Source organism: Pipistrellus hanaki, assembly GCF_964339955.1.
Source record: "Pipistrellus hanaki genome assembly, chromosome: 18".
Lineage (NCBI taxonomy): Eukaryota > Metazoa > Chordata > Mammalia > Chiroptera > Vespertilionidae > Pipistrellus > Pipistrellus hanaki.
This window is the reverse complement of record NC_140520.1, coordinates 7,873,655-7,897,330: the sequence shown is the minus strand read 5'-3', so window position 1 is coordinate 7,897,330 and position 23,676 is coordinate 7,873,655. Positions and strand designations below refer to the sequence as shown.

General features: G+C 54.2%; 3 protein-coding genes and 1 pseudogene across 5 annotated transcripts; all 4 read left to right on the top strand.

Annotated features, from left to right (window-relative positions):
• The first annotated feature begins 2,421 nt into the window (after nt 1–2,421).
• On the top strand, nt 2,422–3,178 carry LOC311612648 (large ribosomal subunit protein uL16-like). Its single transcript, XM_084865739.1, has one exon. It carries the CDS (start codon nt 2,452–2,454, stop codon nt 3,094–3,096), a length of 645 nt encoding a protein of 214 aa, XP_084721865.1. The 5' UTR covers nt 2,422–2,451; the 3' UTR covers nt 3,097–3,178.
• Nucleotides 3,179–3,246: 68 nt separating this feature from the next.
• LOC311612324 (male-enhanced antigen 1-like) lies at nt 3,247–4,131 on the top strand (annotated as a pseudogene). Its single transcript has one exon. The product of its transcript is annotated as a male-enhanced antigen 1-like (transcript).
• A 2,147-nt stretch (nt 4,132–6,278) lies between these two features.
• Nucleotides 6,279–15,024, top strand: THEM5 (thioesterase superfamily member 5). 2 transcript variants are annotated; one of them, XM_084865118.1, is made up of 6 exons: nt 6,279–6,573; nt 8,016–8,217; nt 9,854–9,992; nt 13,400–13,510; nt 13,772–13,896; nt 14,447–15,024. In XM_084865118.1, exons 1-6 carry the CDS (start codon nt 6,451–6,453, stop codon nt 14,479–14,481), a joined length of 735 nt encoding a protein of 244 aa, XP_084721244.1. In that variant the 5' UTR covers nt 6,279–6,450; the 3' UTR covers nt 14,482–15,024. The 2 variants fall into 2 exon arrangements, with proteins under 2 accessions (XP_084721244.1, XP_084721245.1); XM_084865119.1 differs by lacking the exon at nt 13,400–13,510 and having other exon boundaries at nt 6,327–6,573; nt 14,447–15,017.
• A 3,784-nt stretch (nt 15,025–18,808) lies between these two features.
• C2CD4D (C2 calcium dependent domain containing 4D) lies at nt 18,809–19,968 on the top strand. The gene has a single exon (XM_084865778.1). It carries the CDS (start codon nt 18,824–18,826, stop codon nt 19,871–19,873), a length of 1,050 nt encoding a protein of 349 aa, XP_084721904.1. The 5' UTR covers nt 18,809–18,823; the 3' UTR covers nt 19,874–19,968.
• The last annotated feature ends 3,708 nt before the right edge of the window (nt 19,969–23,676 follow it).

Sequence of the window (23,676 nt, the reverse complement as noted above, 5' to 3'; positions counted from 1 at the left end):
TCATGAGGGCTCCATCCTCATTAGGAAGAATCTCCCACAGACCCCACCTTTAGTACCATCACATTGGACATTAGGGTTTCAACATAAGAATTTGGGGGGGGGGTGGAAATGCCCTCCTAGAGGGCTCTTCCTCTGTCTTCATGGACAGAGCCTAATGTAGAGCCCCCCGAGCCAGATACCCCTGAACAGCTCTGCTTCCAACAAGGAATCCATGGTCAGGTAGTTCAACAGGAAACTTAATCTTACCACCCTACTCAAAGAATGGAATGCTAAAATTGCTCTCATTCCCCAGAGGTATGAAGACACAGTCCTACCAGCTCCCAGGGAGGAAGAACTGGTTTTGCAGACGCTAACCATTCTGGCCTGTGTTTGGGGCTCTGAGAATTCTTGTGAAAGATAAGAAGAATCTTGAAAGAAAGAGGGCCCCTCCACCCATCTCAGTGGAGGTCTGAGGACTGTCTAGGGAGATAGGAGGTGCAGAAGGGTGACTATAGGGCACGTAGCAGGGAAATTTGCCCCCAAAAGGAGAGGGGCCCTAGACGATTTGGCTCAGTGGATAGAGTGTTGGCCTACGGACTGAAGGGTCCCAGGTTCGATTCTGATCAAGGGCATGTACCCAGGTTGTGGGCAGGATCCCCAATAGGGGGCGTGCAGGAGGCAACCGATCAATGATTCTCTCATCATTGATGTTTCTATCTCTCTATCCCTCTCCCTTCCTCTCTGAAATCAATAAAGAAATATATATATATATATTTTTTAAGGGGAGAGGGCTCCTTTCTTGGGAAGCACAGGGGTGGGGGCTGGAGGCGGAAGAGCCCTAGGTAGCTCCTCTGTGAGGAACAAGGTTCAGAAACTCCTCCAGGTGCCACCTGGGAGCTACACCATCACCTAGCCAGCATCTCCCTCAGCCTGCTCCTAAGACCTGGTGGTGGTGCTCCCGCGGCCTGATGGGGACTTGCCTTCACAGGCCCTCACCGCACCTAATCCTCCTGTGACTCAGCAGCAAGACCGATGCACCTCCAGGGCCACAGGTCCTGGCTCTGTGCCCATCTGATCACCCTATGTGGACACACGCTCCACCCCAGCATGCCCACGGCCCCGAGGAAAAGGAACAAGGGTCACTTTTCTGGGAGGGCTCATGAGCTTGGTCCTTAACCTGGTGCACAGTTAGTAGCACCTGGTTTCAGAGTTCTCAGGGGGTGAAGGGGCTCAGGAGATCATGGGGGCAGGTGGTAGTCACTTCAGATGCTTTTAAAATGATTCGACCTAACTTTGTACTCCAGGCTGGTAAAGCAGGTGTGCCATTGGCACCATGTGGCCATCGCATTGGTTTGGAGAAACCACCTCTCAAGTGATTGTCTGGTTGAAGACAAGGGCATTGGGTTGAAGACAAAGGGATTTCAGGACATTGGCTAGGGCCTGTGAGCCCCGCCCTGAGTGTGTAAACACACACACACACACACATACACACACACACACACACACACACACACACACACACTTCAGCATTGGTCGCTCTCTGAGCTTAGAGGTCTTGCTTCTGCCTCTTTGTGTTTCACAAATAGGAACTGGGTTCCATTTGAGCTGTGGTACGGGCTCTCCCATTTCCAGGGGAGCTCAGGGTCCCCTCAGTCCTGGCACATTCTCTACCCCTGTTCTCTGCTGGGATGCCCCCTCCATTAGCCCAAGGATCACCCCTGCTTACCAGTCCTGTCCTCCCAGTTGGGTACCCCAGGGCCCTCTGGGCAGAGCCCGTAGCAACCACATCCTTTGCCTCCATCCCGTGCCCCAGGCTCGGTGAAGACAGCCTCTTCCCCAGGTCGCTAGTCTGAGGCTGGGCTTCTGTCCTTCCCCAGCTTCCCCATTAACCCCACCCACGACCAAGGCCCAAAACCTTAACACGGGATGAGGCAGAAACCCCTATGCGGCCCGGCTTCTGTGGCTCAGGGGGCCGGAGGGTCATCCAGTACACCAGAAGTGTGCAGTTTCCATTCCCGGTCAAGGCACATACCCAGGTTGGGGGTTTGATCCCCGGTTGGGGTGCATAATATCCCAGCAAGGGAAGCCCCCAAACTCAACATCTGCCTCTAGTCAGGCACCAAGAGCGGAAGATCCCATCGAGACATACGATTTGCAAAGAAAGTCTGGCCGTGCAAGGGCCGTGAGGCAGCTCCCACGTGGCTCTGAGGCAATGGAACGGCATTCCCTTTCCCAGCTGCAGCTACATACCGGGAAGAACAGCCCTTGCATCCCCCCGGGCAACCTTTCTGGGATCAGCTCCCCGCCTTCAGGGGCCACCGTCCCCGCTCTCTTTTCCTCAGACCCCTCTCTGTCCATCTGCCCTTTCTAAGACTCCCCCTTTCTCTCCTGTCTCTTCCTTGAGTCCCATCTTCCAAATCAAGAATCACACATAGTTCCCTTTGGCATGCCACTGAAGATCATGGTGTCGCCATGGGTTGCTGCCCCGCCCGGTGTTACAGGTATTGTAAGAACAAGTCGTACCCAAAGTCTCACTTCTGCCGAGGTGTCCCTGATGCCGAGATCCGCATCTTTGACCTGGGGCAGAAGAAGGCCAAAGTGGATGAGTTCCCACTCTGTGGCCACATGGTGTCTGACGAATATGAGCAGCTGTCCTCTGAAGCCCTGGAGGCTGCCCGTATTTGTGCCAACAAGTACATGGTGAAAAGTTGTGGCAAAGATGGCTTTCACCTCCGAGTGCGACTCCACCCCTTCCACGTCATCTGCATCAACAAGATATTGTCCTGTGCTGGGGCTGACAGGCTCCAAACGGGTATGCGGGGTGCCTTTGGAAAGCCCCAGGGCACAGTGGCCAGAGTCCACATTGGCCAAGTCATCATGTCCATCCGCACCAAGCTGCAGAACAAGGAGCATGTGATTGAGGCCCTGCGCAGAGCCAAGTTCAAGTTCCCTGGTCGCCAGAAGATCCACATCTCCAAGAAGTGGGGCTTCACTAAGTTTAATGCGGATGAGTTTGAAGACATGGTGGCCGAGAAGCGCCTCATTCCTGATGGCTCTGGAGTCAAATACATCCCCAATCGCGGTCTCCTGGACAAATGGCGAGCCCTGCACTCGTGAGAGTCTTGGTGCTGCCCCCACCTTACACCCACCAATAAATCAGTTTTCCATCAAAAAAAAAAAAAAAAAAAAAAAAAAAGAATCACACACAGCTGTCCCACCGGAAGTGAAGGTGTGGGTTCGAACACGGGTTCTGAGCGGCCCCTGCCCGGATGGCAGCAGTAGTTCTAGGGGGAGACACCATGGGCCCCAATCAGACTGAGGAGCTGGGGCTGCACCAGGGCCGCACTGAAGGCACTGGGGATGGGAGCAGTGAGGATCCTGAGGAAGAGCAGGAGGAAACTGGGGCAGGCCCAGCTGGCAACTCCTACCAGTCCCTGAACCAAGATCCTGAACTGGCCCCAGTGGGGTTGGAGAAGATGTAGTTGCCAGTATCCAGGACTGGATGCAGGCCCTGGGCTTCATTTGCCAGAACCACCATTGGATGAAGATGAGGGAGAGCTATACCGTTGAACAAGCACAGCCCGTTCCCCATGGAGCCAGGGCAGGTAGGGCTGGTGAAAAGGACATTGGCTGGAGTAAGCCCTCTCGCCTCAGGGGCTCTCGCCTGGGCTCGGAGGTGTCAGATGTCCAGTGGGGACTTGTGGTAGCAAAGGCTCTCCAAGCCCGGCAGGCATCCCCTACCTGGAGGGAATGACCCGAGAGCCGCCTTATCTCCCTGCATTCCACTGGAGCCAGCACAGGACTAAGCTGTCTCCCTTTCCACATCCAGATAAATCAGACTTCTTCTCAGAGACCCGCTGGATTCAGTTCTGTACATATGGGGGCATAGGCCCATGCCCAACCCATGGAAGAAGAGAATGTTTTTGCGGCCCAGCCAATATAACGGTGTGAGCAGTTATTTACAGTTATGAAAGGAAACAAGTCTCCGGTCAGATCCAGAGTTATTGACATTCACCTTGGGTCAGTTTTGAAAGCAATCACTGAGAACAAGATTTCCCCCCAAGTATATAGGAAAGACAGTTGCAGAGAAGAGATACCAAGTGTCAGAAAGAAAACATTCATTTTTATCAGTGCTCCTGTTCTTTGTTTTGTTTTGTTTTTTCATACTATACTTTTCTAAATAAACCTACATTTCCATGAAAATGGAAACTTTGTGTGTGTGTGTGTGTGTGTGTGTGTGTGTGTGTATTTTGGGTTTTTTTTCCAGCCCACATAAACCTTGTTTATTTGGCCCAGGTTAGTCTTTGAGTTTGACATGTTTGCTCTGGAGAAAAAAGTACCCTGCATACACAGCAAAATATATATATATATATATATATATATATATATATATATATATATATATATATATATCACGCATAGAGGCTGGCAGAGGGGATGAAGGAATACTTAGAACTGGAGGCGTGGGGTGGGGGTGGCGCGGGCTGGGGTGAACCAGAGGGCCCAGGCCGTCAGCTCCAGCCAGCTGCCGCCACATAGGAATGAAGATGCACCCCTTGCCAGACCTTTCCACTTATCTGGAGATCTGTGACCTTCTGCTTGGTATGAGACTCTGTTTTTCAATGTTGATGACTAATGCACATGTTTTTGCTTAGACCCAGAACCCAAAGCTATAAAAAAAAAAACTGGTTCCTGCCCTACCCAGTTTGGCTCGGTGGATAGAGCATTGGCTGCAGACTGAAGGTTACTGGGTTTGGCTGTGGTCAGGGGCATGTACCTGGGTTGCATGCTCCGATTGCTGGCCCTGGTCCAGACATGAGCGGACAGTAACCAATTGATGTCTCTCTTTCACGATGATATTTTTCTCTCCTTTCCTCTGTGTCTCTCTTCCTCCCTTCCATTATCTCTAAAATCAGTGGGAAACTATGCTTGGGTGAGGATGAGCAACAAGAAAAACCTGGTTCCTCCAGTCCTCAACAAAGTGTCATCAGAGGCTCCTAAGGGGGGAGGGAAATCTCTCCTAGTCTTCTAGGGACAAAACCTGTAAAGGTCCACATTATGTCAGTTTGGCCTTTCAGATACCAAGATATCATCATCGCTATTATAATGCCCCCTTGGCACAGTTCTGATCTGTAGAATATGCTTTATTCTAGTGAACTAGAAACTGGCAGTTTTAACTCAAAAGAGGAAGCACCACCCAAAAAGTCCACAGCCAAAACCGGTGTGGCTCAGTGGATAGGGCGTCAGCCTGCAGACTGAAAGGCTCAATTCCAGTCAAGGGCATGTACCTTAGTTGTGGGCACATCCCCAGTAGGGGGTGTGCAAGAGGCAGCTCATCAATGATTCTCTCTCATTGATGTTTCTAACTCTCTATCCTTCTCTCTTCCTCTCTGTAAAAATTCAATAAAATATTATATTAAAAAAAAAAAAGTCCACAGCCTTGCAGATGCTGGCTAAGCACTCCTCCCCCCTCCTCCACTCCAAGCCTTCTCTTTTCCGAGCTTAGCAATGGCTCAACTTCCATTGCCCCGCTCTCCCCCTTACCCCCAGTGCTGTCTGCCGCCACTATCGCCTCCCTGGGGTTCCCACAGCACCAGAGCGACCTTGCTAAGCTGCTTCTTCCCACGTGGTTTTTTGTCTTCGCCTCCACGCTACTTGTCCCTGCCAGGGCCAGCAGGTGAAGGCTTCCGGTGCCAACCCTGGTCTGGGATAAAAGAAGGGCATGATGAAGGCCTTGCATTGGTTTTCTGAGTCCCAGACTCATAGCAGAGCTTCTGGTGCACGGCCCACATAAACATGCCCTCCTACGCAGACCTGCCACCAAAACCCTACACTCAAGAGTCACCATCCCCGCCTGGCTGGCCCGGCTCAGTCATTGCGCGTCCCATCTATGAACCAGTCAGAGCCCATGCCAGGGTTGTGAACTTGATCGCCACGGTAGGGTGTGCAGGAGGCAGCCGATCAATGATTTTTCTCTTATCGTTGATGTTTCTATTGTTCTCACCCTCTCTCTCCCTTCCTCTCTGAAATCAATAAAAAATTTAAAAAAACAGACACCCTCCCATATCTTTCTGGGAATTCTCTTGGGTCTTTTCCCCAAACTCCGGGGCAGCTCTCCAAGTCGACATGTACCCTACCTTATTTTTTAGACCCCCCCCCCTTTTTTTTTTCTTCTTCTTTAACACATATTTCTTTCTAAACTTAAGCCTGTCCTGCTATACATTCCTACCCAGGCAGCATATGGCCCTCCCCAAGCACTGGGTGGGGCTTGGGGTCAGTGGGAGGCCTCCAACACAGATGGGTGTGTTGACTCAAACCAGCTTGGTCTTGTCCAATCCCCTGCTCTGGAAGCTTGCTGAGGAAAGCTTGAGACAGAAAGCAGAGAGGCCTGCCTCACAGCGGGCTGCACCCACAGCCCAAGCTGCAGGTAAGCTTCCAGCAGCCCTGCAGACCAGATCCCTGGGCTCAGCCATGATGAGGATAGGCTTCCGAGTGGCAGCCACCCTGGGCCGCCTCAGAGCCCTTCCTGGCTCGCCCTGCCTCCTGCCCATCCGCAACCCCGCCACGGCGTCTGGATCCTCCATGGCCTCCCGGGTGAGTTCCCAGCCCGGCTAGATGGACAGCCTTTCTCCTGGGGTCCTCAACAAACCTTTCCCCAGATGGTGGCTGGGGCAGGCGGGCAGAGTACTGGGGAGCTATGTGATTTGGCAAAGGGAAGATGCTCTTGGAACAGCAAGTAGCCAACATCCAGAACTTTCGTCCCGGTCTGAATTTGATGTGGCCACCAATGAAACCGCTTTCCTCCTATGAGACTCGGGCTGCTGCAGCTAAGGTGGGGCATCCCCAGACAGAGGACCCTCCCTAGGAGTGGTATTGGCGTGCCCCGGGCTTACTGCCCCCAGGTGTGATTGGTGCATGAGCACTGGATGCCATGGGAGACCCTTCGTCCCACAGTTGGTACCCACCTCTCCGGGCACCCAAAACCTGTTTCAAAGGAGCCACCCTGTTGCCGGGGCAGGCCCACAGCTGTGGGCAGAGCTGGAGTGGCCCCTGACAGTCGCTCAGAATGGGCTCTAGTCTGACCATTCGCTCTCACTCTCAGGAGCTTGGCAGCCTTAGCCATATTTCCTCAGTTTCCACATCTCTATGGGGGGGAGGAAGGGGCTAATACTAGCAATTCACAGTCTCAAAGAACAGCTCACAGGTTTGAACCCTGTTCTTTTTTAATTTCAAACTCTCATTTATTGGTGTACCACCCACACCCCAATTTCAAAACATGCCATTTAATTATCTTGGTCGTGGATCTTTCCAATGTGACATTTTCTATTTCACTCCCATCGCTTCCGGTTATCAGAAAGCCCATGCTTTCCTTTGTTAGAAGGAGTCAGTCCTGCTGAGGTTAGAGTTCCCCTCCCGTTCTTCAGCCTCATCTTTGCTTCCAGAGGCACTTCCTCTGCTTCGCTCTCTCCATCTTCATTCAAAGCTGCTGCTGGAAGGGTTTTTGGAGAGAGAGCTGGGACGGTTTCTCTGTGTTCACTTGCTCCAAGTTGGAGGGGGATGGCTGAGGTTTTCTTTGCTGTCGGACTGTGGCAAATCCAGACTTGGAGATCCTGTAGGCTTTGCTGGGAGGTCTGCAACTTCTTCACTGATGGCTTCTCAGAGATGTCACTGGGACTTTCCCCTCCATTACTCTGGCGCGCCAGCTTGCTGCAGCTTCTCCAGCTTGTTTTGTTGTTGTTTTTAGCTCCGGGGTTTTACATATTTTATTGATTTTTTACAGAGAGGAAGGGAGAGAGATAGAGAGCTAGAAACGTCGATGAGAGAGAAACATCGACCAGCTGCCTCTTGAACACCCCTTCCCTTGCCCAGTCAACCCTCCTCAGGGAAGATGGGTGTTTCCCTCTAGTCAGCACTGGTAGAGGGATTAAGGAACCCCAGAACACAGGAGCACCCTGCCTAGAAGTCCTGCCGCCCAGGCAGCAGTCACCACCCCACCCCCAGGAAGCTGTCTGATCTCCCTGATTTTTCTTACCCAGATCTCAAGATTCTGCCCAGAGAAGACAGACTTTAAGGATTTTGCCCTTCCCAATGCCAGCTGGTGTCCCGACATGCTGGGCCTGTACCAGGAATTTCTGGAGAAGACCAAGACCGACGGCTGGATCAAACTGCCCTCCTTCAACTCCAACAGAGAACACATCCACGGGCTCAAACTCCCAACCGAATTAGCCGATAGCCCAGGTAAGGCCTGGCCTGAGTGGTCACAGCAGCACAGGTGTTCCAGCCCAGGGGAGTTGGTTCAGCCAGATTCTGGGTTGAAAGATTCTGAGGAAGGAAACCAAAAAGCTCCCATCCAGTTCTCAGCCAAAAGTTCTTTCTGCTAATCTCACCCCTCTTGCTGCTGCCCCAGGCTGGCAGGGACAGTATCCTCTCCTCCCATCTGGAAAGAGAGCGCACCCTAGTGGCCGCACTGGAGAACTGCCTGCTCAGCCTCTGCCCTGCCTCATCCCAAATCCTCCTCCTCCCCCAATTCAAAAGGTCTCCACCACAGGCCTGGCCCACCGTCCATGCTCTGCTAGGCTTAGGCCGGCTCTCCTGAAACACCCACCAGTCAGATTAATAGAGCTTCCCACATCCATCTTTCTTGTATGTGTGTCCGTATTTTCTTGTCTTGCTCATCCTATATAATAAAAGCCTAATATACTAAGTGTCTGGTTGACCAATTGGCCGTTCAACCAATCAAAGCATAATATGCTAATGATATGCTAAAGCTGCTCAACCACTGGCTATGATGTGCACTGACCACAGGTGGCAGACACACTCCAACAGGTAGGTTAGATTGCTGCTGGTGTCCAGCTGACATGCCCTGGAGCCCTCCCACAATCCCTCTCCAGCTGTCCAACCTCCTGCATCGCTCCCCTGCCTGTGCACCAGTGAGGTTCCTTGGCCTGGTCTGCACCCTCTGGCAATCCGGGACCTGTCGGGGGATGAGAGCCAGTTTCCACCTGATCCCACAGGTCAGGTTGAGGGACTCCATTGGTGCACTAATTCAAGCACTGGGCCTCTAGTTCATAAATATGATTTTCCTGCCCAGTGATGAATGTACACAGTATAATACAAAGACTACGTGTTTGGGTTTATGGCACAAAGAAAGCAGGGACACCAAAATAATTTTTAAAAGAATTTGGTATCCATCCAAAAAGGAGATAGTTGTAGTTGTCTTGAGGAGAGAAAATATCAGAATTGTGGTGGACTTTTCTACACTTATTTTGCATTGGATGTGAGGGCGATCTGGCTGCGACATCTGTCACCCTATTGATCGCCAGGGTTGATTCGGCTGATCTGGCTGGCTAGGTGGGTGTCCCCCTCCTCCCTCACCAATCCATGTGCATCCCTCCCGAAGCTGCGCGCTCGGTCGAAGAGGAGAGGACCCCAAGAGGAGAGGACCGGTCTTCAGTCAAGGGTGTACGAGTAGCTGCGCTCCCCTGCTAGAACCTCCAAACAAGCACTTATTTTGCATTGTTGTAATTTTGAATTACTATATGTAAATTACATGAACTCTGTTTTGTTTGTTTGTTTGTTTTTTACTGTTTAAAGTCTGTTAAAGTCTTCACTTGACCTTGATCCTATCCCTACCCTCAACCAGGGAATTCCTGAGTGTTTCTTCCTCCAGATCAAGGGCTCCCTGGGGACAGGGCTGTGCCTCTGGTCTCGGATGGAAGGCTCTCGGATGGTGGAGCCTGGGTGTCCTCTGGTTCTCTCCTCGACCCTGTGCCTGACTCGGACAACCCTAGTGCTGTATGACCAGCGCTGCATCCTGGGTCCCATGCCTCACACACTCCCTTCTGCAGCTGCCACACTGCTCATCTCTCCCCAGAAAAAAGTGACAGCCGCATCATCACCAGGAGCATCCAAGTGGAGGGACAAGGCTATGAGCATGTCATCTTCTTTAACCCGTCCGAGAAGAAGTCCGTCTGTCTTTTCCAGCCGGGCCCCTACTTGGAGGGACCCCCAGGGTAAGACCACCAGGAGGGCCGAGGTGGACGTCCTTGGTTGCCTCCCAGCCTTGGCTCGGCAGGTGGGTTGGGGATTGTTCCTCTCCCTAAGGAGCTGGGTGGGGGTGCCCTGGACTGGAAGGACATCCGGGTCACCTGGTCCAGTCCCATTGTGGAGATAAGACAGAGCCTCCTTAGTGAGTTGGGGAATTTTCCAGTAAGGGATTTTAGTAAGGTGACCAGATCGTCTCGCTTTTGGCAGGACAGTCCAGATTCTTAACAGTTTTTCCAGCGTCCTAAGGCGTTTTTAAAAAGTCCCAATTTTTGGAAAGAGTCTTTCCAAAAATCGGGACTTTTTAAAAACGCCACGGGACGCGGGGAAAATTGTTAAAAATCTGGACTGTCCCACCAAAAGCGGGACAATCTAGTCACCTTAGTTAGAGGCCCCTCTGAGAGGGATGTGGTGAACTTAGAAGTAGACAAGATCTGGAATCAGGACCCCGGCTTCCAGTCCTGCTCCACCCCTGCTGGCCTTGGGACCCCAATCTGGCCATTTAACCTCTGGCTTTCTGTCTCCTTACCTAAAACCGGGGGCAAGGCTATCTACCTGCCAGAAGATAGATAGATTGGGATTGCGATGTGATCGGTAGAGGTACAATACGATGGGTCTATGTGCATGTGCTCGTGAACCATAAAGCACCATCTAGCTGTCACACACCATCTATCCACGCTCTATGTTTTACCCACGAGCAAGCTGAGGCAGCTTGCCCAACGACACACAAGCAGCCAAGGTCAGATGCAGAACTCTATCTAGTCCAGGCCCTGGGGCTCCGAGCCCACTGCTCTCGCCATTGAACTCCGCTGCCTCCAAACTCGGATGAGAGCCAGGAAAGAACTCGCTCTGGACATATAGTAACTGTCTTGCCTAAGGCCACTGGGCCACCAAGTCCACAGTTGTCTGCCCTTTTCCATCCCTACTCCCTCTTTGGACAGTCACTATAGGCTATTGGTGGGGCTGGAGTTCCTGCAAGAAGAGAGAGAAAGGAGGGGTAAGGAGCAGCTGTAGGGTCCTGAGACCTGAGAAGGACTCGGTTGTATTTAAAAAGAATTCAGAGAGCTTAGTAGATGCCAGCACCTGCGTGGGTGGTGGGCTCAGACTGCAGCCCTTGGTCCCTGGAGCCATCCCAAAGGCATCTTCCATGGAGACACTGGTTCCCGCACCAGTGCATGCAGACCCTGGAGGACTAGGTCAGGGAGCCCCTCCCTTCTGAAGAGGAAAACCTCAAGAAGGCAGAGATGGAGAGGGGGTGACTGGCTTTTATTTAGAGGCTCATGGAGGTGGGGCAGGAGAGGCCAAGGAGGACCATCCAACACTGAGGGGGTCCAGAGAAGAGATTGCTACTGAATTAGAAAAACCCAGTTCAGTCTACCTTTTGTGCAGGAAAATACCCAGCTCTTCTCTACTGTGTCTTCCTTCCTTCCTTCCTTCCTTCCTTCCTTTCTTTCCTTCTTTCCTGCGTGCTATTCACACAGAACACTTCACTGCTGATACTTCTGGTCACCGAATGTGTGACCACACCAAGCACTTCTCTGGGGCACCAGCTGGGCATCCTACAGCTTTACCCAATTCTGACCTGGAGGTAGCGTCAGACCCCACAGGTGAAGGACTCCATCCCACCAGATTGCCCTCCCCCCCACTTCACATCCCAATCCCAAATAGTAGGTCCCCCAGGTTCCTCACAACTTCTGTCTGATTTGTCTACAAAGCTGAGGTTCTCACAACCCCTGCCTCGGGATGAATTAATTTACTAGACCAGCTCGGAGAACTCCGGGACACAGGTCTACCCCTTCAGTCAAGGAGAGGATAAAGAATCCAGGTGAGCCGAAACCGGTTTGGCTCAGTGGATAGAGCATTGGCCTGCGGACTGAAAGGTCCCAGGTTCGATTCCGGTCAAGGGCATGTACCTTGGTTGCGGGCACATCCCCAGTAGGGGGTGTGCAAGAGGCAGGTGATAGATGATTCTCTCTCATCGATGTTTCTAACTCTCTATCCCTCTCCCTTCCTCTCTGTAAAAAATCAAAAAAAATATTTTTTAAAAAAAAGAAAAGAAAAAGAATCCAGGTGAGCGTCCAGATGAAGGGGTTTGTGGAGCCTTGAGCACAGGGGCTTCTGTCTCAGGGGAAGTGGGTGTGAGTGTGTTTGCCAGCCTGGAAGCCCTCTGACCTCCACACGGTTGTGATTTTTATGGAGGCTTCCTCACGCAGGCGAGATTGATCATTAACTCCATTTTCAGTCTTCTCCCTCCTCAAGAGCATGCGGGCAGTGCTGAACTCTGCAGGCGTCCAGTCCTGGCCTGGCCTTTCTGGTGCCCAGCCCCCATCCAGGAGCCATCTGTCTAACAAAGGATCCCCCTCCCCTGGAATTACAAGGGTTTCAGGAGCTCTGTGCCAGGAATTGGGGGCAAAGACCAATCTATATATTTTCTATTGTTTCACAAGCACCCACCCAGCCCCGAGACCAGTGGTTCTCAACCTTTCTAATGCCGCGTCCCTTTAGTACAGTTCCCTCATGTTGTGGTGACCTCCAGCCATAAAATTATTTTCGTTGCTACTTCTTAACTGCAATTTTGCTGCTGTTAATGAATTGTAATGTAAATATGTTTGTTTTCCGATGGTCTTAGGCTCTACAGCAGTGGCTCTAGTTCACGACCTACAGGTTGAGAACTGCTAGCAGGGTGGCCTAAGACCATCAGAAAGCACAGATATTTACATTACGATTCATTAACAGTAGCAAAATTACAGTTAAGAAGCAGCAACGAAAATAAATTTTGTTATTTTATTGATTTTTCACAGAGAGAAAGGGAGAGGGATAGAGAGCTAGAAACATCAATGAGAGAGATACATCGACCAGCTGCCTCCTGCACAACCCCAACCGGGGATGTGCCCGCAACCAATGTACATGCCCCTGACCGGAATCAAACCTGGGACCCTTCAGTCCGCAGATCGACGCTCTATCCACTGAGCCAAACTGGTTTCGGCAATGAAAATAATCTTATGGCTGGGGGTCACCACAACATGAGGAATTGTATTAAAGGGTCGAGGCATTAGAAAGGTTGAGAACCACTGATCTAGACAGTGGGGGAAATAGGTTACAGCAATTCGGTGATGAATCGGAAAAAAATGCTTTTCGACAAACTCTATTAGGAAAATAAAAACACAAAACCTTTCTTCCTGGCGAAATAAAATAATTGTCCAATGGCTGCTAATACCTGCAGGAGCAAAGGTTGGTTTAGAAGGATTTGATCAGATAGAATCCAGCTCTGTCCCCCTCCCTTTCCTGAGGAAGGCAGAGCTGGTGCTTCCACCTCAGGGTCTGGGGAAGGCCCAGGGAGCATCTGCCCAGCCCGCAGCTCTCCCCACCCCCCCAGGTTTGCCCACGGAGGGTCCCTGGCCACCATGATGGACGAGACCTTTTCGAAAACCGCCTACCTGGCTGGAGAGGGGCTGTTAACACTCAGCCTCAGCATCAGGTTCAAAAAGTAAGTCTTGGCCAAAGTCATGGTCCTGAGGGGTGGCCATCTTCTGCAGTTGAGGTTTAGGAGCACTGCCTCTGTCTCCTTCCCCTCCTACTGCCCGAAAACCACCCCTGCCATCTGCTCTGGGAGCTGGCAGGCCAGCCCTGAGCCCAGAGCCACCCGCTTGAGGCCGGGTGGGGTGAAGAGAAGGATGGGGACAGAAGGGTGGGGGGATGAGGGCCAGGGGTCCACGGGAGGGCTGGGCTAAGCCACCTCCTCTCCCAGCATGATCCCCGTGGGCTCACTGGCTGTCCTAAACGTCAGCGTGGACAAGATTGAGGACCAGAAGCTTTACCTGTCCTGCATCACCCAGACCAGAGACCAGGAGACAGTCTATGCCAAGTCCTCAGGTAAAGGGGTCCTTCAGCCCCAGGCCCTGTGCTGCCACCGCCGGCTCCCGGGGCCAGATGGCAGAAAGAATACTCAGGATCCAGTCCCAAGTGGGGCTCCAGAGTCTCCCCCTGGGATTGGGCGCCTGCTGTAGGCACAGGGGAAGTGAGGGAAAGATCAACTAGGATTTTGTTTTTTTAATTTTTAATTAATTAATTAATTTGTAGAGAGAGTGGAAAGGAGGGAGGAGGGAGAGAGAGAAACATCAATGTGAGAGAGACACATCAATGGGTTGCCTTCCCCACACAGGGCCAGGGATCCAGCCCATAACCGAGGTACTGCCCTTGACTAGAGTCAAAGGCGGGGCTCTTCAGTCTGCGGGCTGATGCTCTAACCACAAGCAGAACTGGTTAGGGCGTAAGATTTTTTTTTTTCTTCTGTGTGAGTTGCCTAACCTGTACCACAGGACAGGGTTCCAGGCAACTGGATGCAAATGCTCAGAGCACCCCACCAAGCTCCTCCATCTCAGCCCTCACTCCTGCTACCCACTCGCCCTTCTTTCTCTTCCAGGTGTTTTCCTTCAGCTGCAGCTGGAACAGGAGTAACCGGAGAGCCTACCTCTGACTGTTCTGCCTCCTTGTGACCCCCCCCCTCCCCCATGGAATCCACTGATGAGGTGAAGGAGGGGGCACTTTCCTCTGAGCAAATAAAGTCTCTGGGCCCAATTTCAGCTCAAGACCCTTCTTGTAGTCGAAAATCAAAATCCTTCTGGGTCTCCCCCAAACCCCAACTTCCCGTCGATACCCACGGAAGAGATTTACTGAGCCCCTGCTGAGCACCAGGTGCTACAGGACGCACCAAGCACACAGCAATGGAAAGACAGGACCCCTGGCCTTGAGATGCACAACCATCAGCCAGGAGCTGACCACACAGAGTGGGGGAGGCGTGGGGGGAAAGAGAGGGGGGTAAGGAGAAAGGCAGGCCACAGAGGCTCCACAAACCTGGCTGGGAGCTTGAACTCTGTCTGGTAGGCAACAGGATGCCTTAACAGGGTTTGGGCCATAACCAAAACCCGCGTGGCAAAAAACTACCCAACCCCTACCCACCCGCCATGGACTCAATAAAAACCCCTTTCTCTTTGTATGCTTTCTCAGTTGCCCCTGATAATCTGTTAAACCCAGAGTCTAAATCATTCCATACCAAATACCTGATTAAGTTTTATTCATGGACAAGAAGTGCCTAATCTTGATTTTTTTATATTTTTATTGATTTTAGAGAGGAAGGATAGGAAGCGAGAGATAGAAACACCAATGATGAGAGAGAATCATTGATTGGCTGCCTCCTGCAAGCCCCCCCCCCCCCCACACACACACACACACACTGGGGATCAAGCCACAACCCAGGCATGTGCCCTTAACCCGAATCGAACCCGGGACCCTTCAGTCCATAGGTGGATACTCTATCCACTGAGCCAAACCAGCTAGGATCCTAATCTTCATTTTAACACTCCCAAGAGAAGAAGGGAACTATATTCCACCCTTCTTGGGCAGCGAAGAAGAAACAAAACAGCTATTCTTCAGTTTCCATATTAAAGTAGGTTGGGTGGGCCCTGGCACTTCTGTGCTGGGGCCATTTTCTAGGAGGAACAGCATGAACTGGAAATCTACAGTCTCACAGGCAGGTGGGGGCCAGCCATCACTGACCAAGGCCAGGGGGCAGGCAGGCAGGGATCTTGGTTAAGGAAGTAAGTTCATCAGCCTCTGAAACACTTCCTAGTGTCTAGGGCTCTGACAGCTGCCTCTTCTCTCCCAAGAGGCTACGTGCGGCATAGACTCAATAAAAACCCCTTTGTCTGAAACAACGGGAGCTGCTGCCTCCGCACTCCAAACACCCATTCCCCTGCCCAGCGCGCTCATCTGGAAGGCCACTGCCGCCGAGGCAGTGGGGTGGGATCCAATAGGCCATCCAGGCCAAGGCGGCAGCTTCTTCTGCTGGAAGCAGCAGCTGTGTTCTTCAGACGTGTCAAGTACCAGGAGCGGGCAGAGTGTATAAGGCAACGGGGAGAAAAACCAGTTCACGCAAGCAGGGGTGTCCGGCCTCATCTCCCTCCCACTCTGTCTGGAAGAATAAGACAATGGAAGCCAAAGGATTCCAGCAAGGAGGGTTTTACAGATGTGATGTGCCAGAATTCTTATATATATATATATATTTATTTTAATTTATTTTTTATTTTAACATTGCCCCCCCCCATACATACCCTCCCTCCCCAGAGTTTTGTGTCCATTGGTTGTATTTATATGCATGTATACAAGTCCTTCGGTTGATCTCTTATCTCCTCCAGATCTCCCTACTCTCCCCGCTGTAATTTTACAGTCTGCTTGTTGCTTTACTGTCTTTATATCTATCTTTTGGTTTGTCAGTTTATAATTGTGCCAGGATTCTTGTCCCAGCATCAACAAGGGGGTGTTGCAACCTGGAGAAAGGAGCTGATAGGTAGATTAAGAAGGAGTCCAAGGACGAAAGATAATTTTGAAAGGCATTGGGGGAGCTTCAGCTAAAGGGTACTGAAGACTCCCCCTTGTCTAAGGACCCCGAGCTATTTATTAACATAATTTGTCCTAAGGCAAGGTGGAGATAGTACACTTCAAAGGTTTACAGAAGCATTGTCAGTTTGGGGAATAGCCTACAGCTGTTCAGGTGTTTGGCCAACAGGAGGCAATGACGTGCAGATTTAAGATGCTCTGAGCTGTCTGGCAGCTAACAATCCTATATACAGCCGAAACCGGTTTGGCTCAGTGGATAGAGCGTCAGCCTGTGGACTGAAAGGTCCTGGGTTTGATTCCGGTCAAGGGCATGTACCTTGGTTGGGGGCACATCCCCGGTAGGGGGTGTGCAAGAGGCAACTGATCGATGATTCTCTCTCATCGGTGTTTCTAACTCTCTATATGTCTCTCTTCCTCTCTGTAAAAAAATCAATAAAATGTATATTTTTTTTAAATCCTATATACAAATCTTTATGTTTGGGGAAATGTCCTATTCAGATGCCCTCCAGCCGTTCTAACTGGTAATTACATATGTGGCTCAGCCCTTGTAATTATTACATGTGGAATTGGTGTCCAGCAGTGATATGTGTGGCCATGGCCATGAGCTTCACCTCCCTGCAGCCTGATGGCCACCTACCTCCCTCTTCCCTGAAGCCCTCCCCAACTCCCAAGGAGCCCAGGCCCAGCAGCTGCACCCCGGACATACCCACCACCCTTCAGTCTCTCCAAGGCATCAAACCAAGCTCATTTCCTCCTTAGGATCTTTGTGTGGGCTCTCTCCTTGGACCATTATTACCCCTCATCCTCCAGTTCTGGAGACGCTCCCTGACACCCTGTCATTTAAATTAGGGGCTTCGGCTGTACAGTTTCACAGCGCCCCATACTTTTCCTTTATGGCATTCATTGATCACATTTTTTTTCTTCCCCTGTGATTTAAGTATGCAATTATTCACGGGGCTGGCTTGCTGTGACAAACCTGGCTGGAGGAAGGAGTTAAGAAGGCCAGGCTGATGGTCACAGAGACAGGGCGCTGTTTATCCAGGAAAAGAGGTCAGACGTAGGCAGCGGCGGCCCCTGCCAGCTCCTCCCAGAAGGCCCGGGCTGGGGGAGCAAGCCGAAGAGGAAGCTGCTCCCCTGGGCTCCGAGCGCCTCCCGGGCCGGAGGCCGAGCCCCAGCGGCGGCCCAAAGGTGAGGCCTGCACTCCGGGCACCGGAGCGAGCCCGCGGTGGGCTCCGTCTCCGGGGCAGACCGCGGGGAAACGCGCTCGCGGGGTGCGGGGAGCGCGAGGTGGCGGAGCCTCCGGGAGCCCGCTGGGGGTGGCGGGGAATCAATACCGCCTTTGTGCTCAGTGGTTTCCTAGGCAGAAGGGAGAGAGTGGGAGGGGCGGCCCAGCGGGCGGCTCGCCCTGCCCTGCCCTGCCCTGCAGACTCTGGATGCCTTGGGGCAGGGAGGCAGGGAGCCGGACGTCAGGGTTTCAGGCGGGTGGGATTCTGTGCCCACGGGCGGGGTGGGGCGGGTGGATCTCCTAGAACGGGCCCTGCGTGCTCGCAGGGCAGCAGCCAGCTGTGCAGCGCATCTGCTCTGGCAGGAGGGACTGGGGTAGGCAAGGTGGGAGCCAGAGGAGGCCGGTGGGGCTGGCTCGGTATGGAGAAGGATGGCTCCGCCTGGAGAAGTTCTCGGTGGGGCCTGGGATGGCAGCTGTGGGCTCGCCAAGGCCTCCAGATCAGACCTTGCTTTAGGTCCCAAAGTGGGAATGGGCCAGGGAGAGGAGGTGGGTGAGCTCTTTCGGGGGAGTGGGTACAAGAATGGGGTTCAGGACCTGGGCCCCTGTTTAGGACGACAGAGCTTTGGATAAACGGCTGTTAACTCCAGTCTCCTCATGGGAGCCCAGGACTCTAGTGGATGTGCTGGGCCTCCTCACTCTGAAGTGGGTGACATCGGTAGCACCCATGGGAGAGTCCCAGGCCTGCATCTGAACATGGGTCCAGCCCAGGGCTCCCTCTCTTCTTCCCGGGTCCCAGACTTGGCCATCCTTGGTTTTTCCTGCTCAAATAGAGGGGCCTGTGCGTGCGCCTTGTAAGGTGACCAGGCGTCCCGCTTTTGGTGGGACAGTCCCCACTTTTAACAATTTGTCCCGCATCCCGCGGCCTTTCGGGACTTTTGTTAAAAATCGGGACTGTCCCGCCAAAAGCGGGACGTCTGGTCACCTTAGTTGGGCCCAGGGAGAGGTCGCGGCGGGGTGAGGGGTGGAGGGTGGAGGGTTGAGGGTGGGGGGCGGTGTGCTTTCTACCATCACCCACCTCGCCTCCCCTTCTCTCCTCGCCCAGCCCAGCTCCCCAGCCTCCGCGGAGACCCCGCACCCGGCACCTCTGAGCCTCAGGATCCGCCCTCCCACCCCCGCCGCATGTGGCTCCTGGAGAAAGCTGGCTACCGGGTGGGGGCCGCGGAGCCCGGGCCCCGCTGGGCGCCCCGCAGCCTGCTCCCCAAGCGCCGCGCCCCGCGCCCCGCGCCGCCCGCCTGCCCCAACGTCCTCACGCCCGACCGCATCCCGCCCTTCTTCATCCCCCCGCGGCTCCCGGGCCCCGGCCCCTCCGAGCCGCAGGCCGGGCGCGCTGCGGGGGGGCGCGGCGGCCTCCCGGGGGCCTGCTCGCTGCCGCACCTGGCGGGCCGCGGGGGCTGGCCCTTCCTGCCCGAGAGCCCGCACACGCGCCGGCGGGAGTCCCTGTTCCACCCGCGGCCGCCCGGCCCGGACACGCCGCCCCCGGCGCCCGCGCGGCTGCACGTGTCCGCCCCGGACCTGCGCCTCTGCTGGGCGCCAGACAGCGACCCGGCCTCGTCGCCCGACTCGTCGCCCTCCTTCGGCTCCCCGCGGCCGCACTCGCGGTCCCCGGAGGAGGAGGAGGAGGAGGAGGGGAGCTCGGCGGACACCAGCCCGCACGCGCCCCGCCGCGGGGAGCCGGTCCGGCCGCCGCTCTTCCACCTGGACGTGCTGTGCCGCCGCCTGCGGCCCGCGCGGGACAGCCTGCTGCGCCTGGGGCCGCGCGGCGGGCAGCTGCGCCTCTCCGCCGAGTACCAGGCCGGGCCCGGGCGCCTGCGGCTGCGCCTGGTCAGCGCCGAGGGCCTGCCCCGCTGCAGGGCCGGGCCCGGGAGCTGCGGCGGCGGCTGCTTCGTGGTGCTCGGGCTGCGGCCTCGTCTCCGGCCGCGGGGCCAGCGCAGCCGAGTGGTCCGGTGCAGCACCAACCCCATCTTCAACGAGGACTTCTATTTCGACGGGCTCAGCCCTCTGGACCTGGCCGCCCGCCGCCTGCGAGCCAAGGTGCTGGACAAGGGCGCGGGGCTGCGCAGGGATGTGCTGCTAGGCGCGTGTGAGACGCCCCTGCTGGCCCTGCTGCCCCCCTTGGGTGGGGGGCTGGGTCCAGGGGTCTCTCTGGCACCTGTCCATCTCACCCTGTAGACAGGAGACCGTCTTCTTCCTCCGGAGCTCTCCGCTGGGCCTGCAGCCTCCGTGTCTTCTTCCCTCGGCCTGGCGTGTATTTATTTTTGGTAATAAAAGGCCCGTGTGTCTCTAGTGGGATATTGCCACGGTGGGCACCGTGCATGCACTCAGGTCTGCAGCTGCCCTCCTCCCTCCGCCCTGGAAGAAGCTCGTTCAGATGGTCTTCGTTGGGGCAGACCTGAAACCTGGAAGAGCATCAGCATAACCAGACATCGGAAACCCTGGGGGAGCTGGTGAAACATGCAGCATCCTGGGCTCCATCCCCAGGAAACACTGGTGCTAGTTTCAGCAGGTCTGAGCCTGGGAGGAACTAGGGTCCCTGTCCCTCAAGGCCCTCATCCTTTCAGGGGCCGCTCTAACCACTGAGTCACTCCAGGAAACGTTCTGTGATTGAAACCAACATAAGTCACCTTCCCGGGGCTCCTTGGCGCTGCACAGGGCAAATCAGCCCACCCACCGCCCTGCTCCAGCCACAGCTGACCCGGAGAGAGAGGGAATATCTGTCTTGGGAGTGCCTTCAGGAGTCTTCTCTCTTGCCTTTCCCTTCCACACCTGTGCCACGTGCTGGGTACTGAATGACCAAAACATGACGTCCCAGGAACTGAGATCTCGGGAGAGGAGGGAGTCCTCCCGGAGTGTGAGAGCTGGGGGATGCCCGGAAAGGGCACCCCGGTGAGCAGGGGAGGGTGTGGCAGATGGATGACTGAATGTAGGTCAGATTGTGTTTACCTCCTACCTGAATGTCTCTGACGTCAACAGTGACCTTCTTCTCTCTCTCTCTCTCTCTCTCTCTCTCTCTCTCTCTCTCTCTCTCTCTCTCTCTCTTTCTCTCTCTCCTTTTCCTGGAGCTGGTTCCTCTTGGCTCAGGCCCGGCTTGCAGGAGGGGAGGAGGGAAGGAGGGAGGTACTCGCCTAACTCTGCTTCTTTTGCCCTCCCGGTGGGCCCTTTCTCATTTTCCATAGAGTCCTGAACCAGGGCGGAGCCTGCAGGATCCCAGTAAACCTCAGCACGTGTAGTGCTAACACAGCACATCTCTCCATTCAGATGGCTCCCCAGTTCCTTCTTCCTCCCCTGAGCACCCCATCACCACCACCACCACCACCACCACCACCACACACACACACACACACAGCCCTAGGCCTCCCAGGCCAGGGACATGGCTTGCTCCAGGCGTCCACCAGGTGGTAGCATTAACCAACAAGATTACCACCACGCGAAGAACTGTTCCAACTTGTAAAGTCATCAAAGTCATTTCTTTCTGCCGGCAACTCCCTTGAGGGTTAAATACTATTACGTTCAATGTGACCTTGGACTTGACTCATCTCATGAGAAGTAGAATTAGGATGGAGCCCAGAGTCACTTCACTATGGTGCCAGCTACCACTTCCCCAGCCAGGTCACTCCGAAAGGGGTCTCCTTCCAACTTCCAGCGGGCTCAGCCTGAGAAGGCCATCCCTCAGCCTCACTCTATCCTAGTGCTGTCCTCTGCTTCAGCCCCAAATCTCCTGGTAACAACCATTGGAAAATGGCAAGAAATGTCCACATCATTTAACCTTCGTCCATGCATTTCTCCAACAAATACTCAGGGAGGGCCTCGGAGGTGATAGGCATCGGGTACAGCTGTGGTTAAATCAGGTGAGGTCAGACAAGATACAAAATAAATGAAATGTAAAAAATGTTCCTGGGTGATATGTCACAGAGGAAAATAAAGAGGGAAAGGGGCATAGGAAAGGGATGTCAGATCAAGAGAAGGAATGGAGGGGAGTCCTGTATGTTACCTGTTACCCCAGTTCATTGTCACGCCCACTCGGTGAGGTAGGTGTATTCCAATTTTAGGGAGGAGCTGGATCAGAGAGGTGACCTAAACCTGCCTGGGGACCCGCCTGGCTGCAGGGGAGATTCAGGACTGCAGCCCCGCCCAGGCCCCCCACAGCCCCCTTTCACTCAGAGCAGGCTGTGAGGAGAATTCAGTCCACCCCATGGAGGAGCAGTCCACTCAGTATTCACTGCGGTGAACTTGCCTGTGATGGAGCCACAATGTCCCTGGAGGAACTTCCTGGCCAGCTAACCCGCAGAAATATGCCCCAGGGGCAGGGGGGGGGGGAGCAGATGAGGCCCTAAGAACCCCTCCTGCCTCCAAGCACAAGCACGTTCACCAACAAGCAGACGCCTTTTGTAACTGAGGACTACTGAGTGGCAGGACACATTCTTTTTAAAATATATTTTATTGATTTTTTTACAGAGAGAAAGGGAGAGAGAGAGAGAGAGTTAGAAACATCGATGAGAGAGAAACATCCATTAGCTGCCTCCTGCACACCCCCTATTGGGGATGTGCCTGCAAACAAGGTACATGCCCTTGACTGGAATCAAACCCGGGACCCTTCAGTCCGCAGGCCGACGCTCTATCCACTGAGCCAAACCGGTGAGGGCAGGACACATTCTTATTCTCTTCTGGCTCCTGCTTGTCATCCCTCCTTGCTGTGGCCAAGCCTACGTGGCCACACATGTTCACTGACAGACCAGTGGTCACCGTGGAAAGTTCAGGGCCCAGAGCTGGGGTCAAACTCCACTGCTCCCTCCACCCACAGTGGCCTTTGTGACGGAGGGGGGAGGGGTGGAGGCTGAGAGATCTATAGATGTTTACAGAGGCCGGGTTGTTCTTTTGTTAATGGGTGAGCTGGGAGGGGTACCACCCCCTCCTGGAGGCATTCTAGCTGGCTGAGGTCTCCCCAGGCATGGACCGCCTAGAGCGGACCCCAAGAAAGCGGGTCCCTCATCGCTGGACCGGGCTTCTCAAGAGCGTGGGCCTCTGAGGATGGCTGTCCAGACCACACACTTGTCACCTTCACGGCCCAGGCCCTCCCTAGAAGGCCAGGCGTGCACTCGGCTTCAAGTGGTTTCTGTGGTTTAGGGGGTGGGGAGGAAGGGAAAGAGAAGTTGGTGACTGCTCCCCAGTTCCAAGCCGCCACCACCGCCCTCCATCCCCTCCCGGGCTGCTTGCCCCTGGGCCGAGATGCCAGCTTGATAAGGGAACTTGGGCACGTGGGGGTGAAATGAGTCTCTTGAGTGTGTCTGAGGAGGAAATACCCACTGCCTGGCTCCGAGAGGTCTGATTCATCTAGAAAAGGGGCTGTGATTGGAGCAGGAGGGAGGGAGGGTAGGCATGGCGGGGGGTGGAGGGGAGGGCGGCAGGGGAGGGGACTTCCCGAAAGGATGACCGAGGTGCCTTCTCACCCTGGGAAGAAACAACCCCAGTCATTCATGCTTCGGGCAGGAAAGGGGCAGAGACGTGAGAATGTCTAAGAAGCATGTGACTCACGTAGGCCTGGAGGCCAGGACCCTGCCTTCTAACCCCCTGCCCTCCCCTTCCTTCCTCTCCATCCCACACAGTGGCACCAAGCAGCACAGCTGAGAGAGGCAGCCGTACCTGTGGTATCTGGGGTGGGCGGGGCTGCCTGGCAGTGTTTCAGAGCCCAGTGCCCATTCCCGGGCCCTTGGCATGGTCTCGCTCAGTGTCCACAGTTGGGAAGTCAGGAAGCGCCCAGGAGACCCAGAGCTGCAGAGGGAGAGGGGCTTAAAGAGAAGACGAGACAGCCGAAACCAGTTTGGCTCAGTGGATAGAGCGTCGGCCTGTGGACTGGAAGGTTCCAGGTTCGATTCCGGTCAAGGGCATGTACCTTGGTTGCGGGCACATCCCCAGTAAGGGGTGTGCAGGAGGCAGCTGATTAATGTCTCTCTCACATCATCGATGTTTCTAACTTT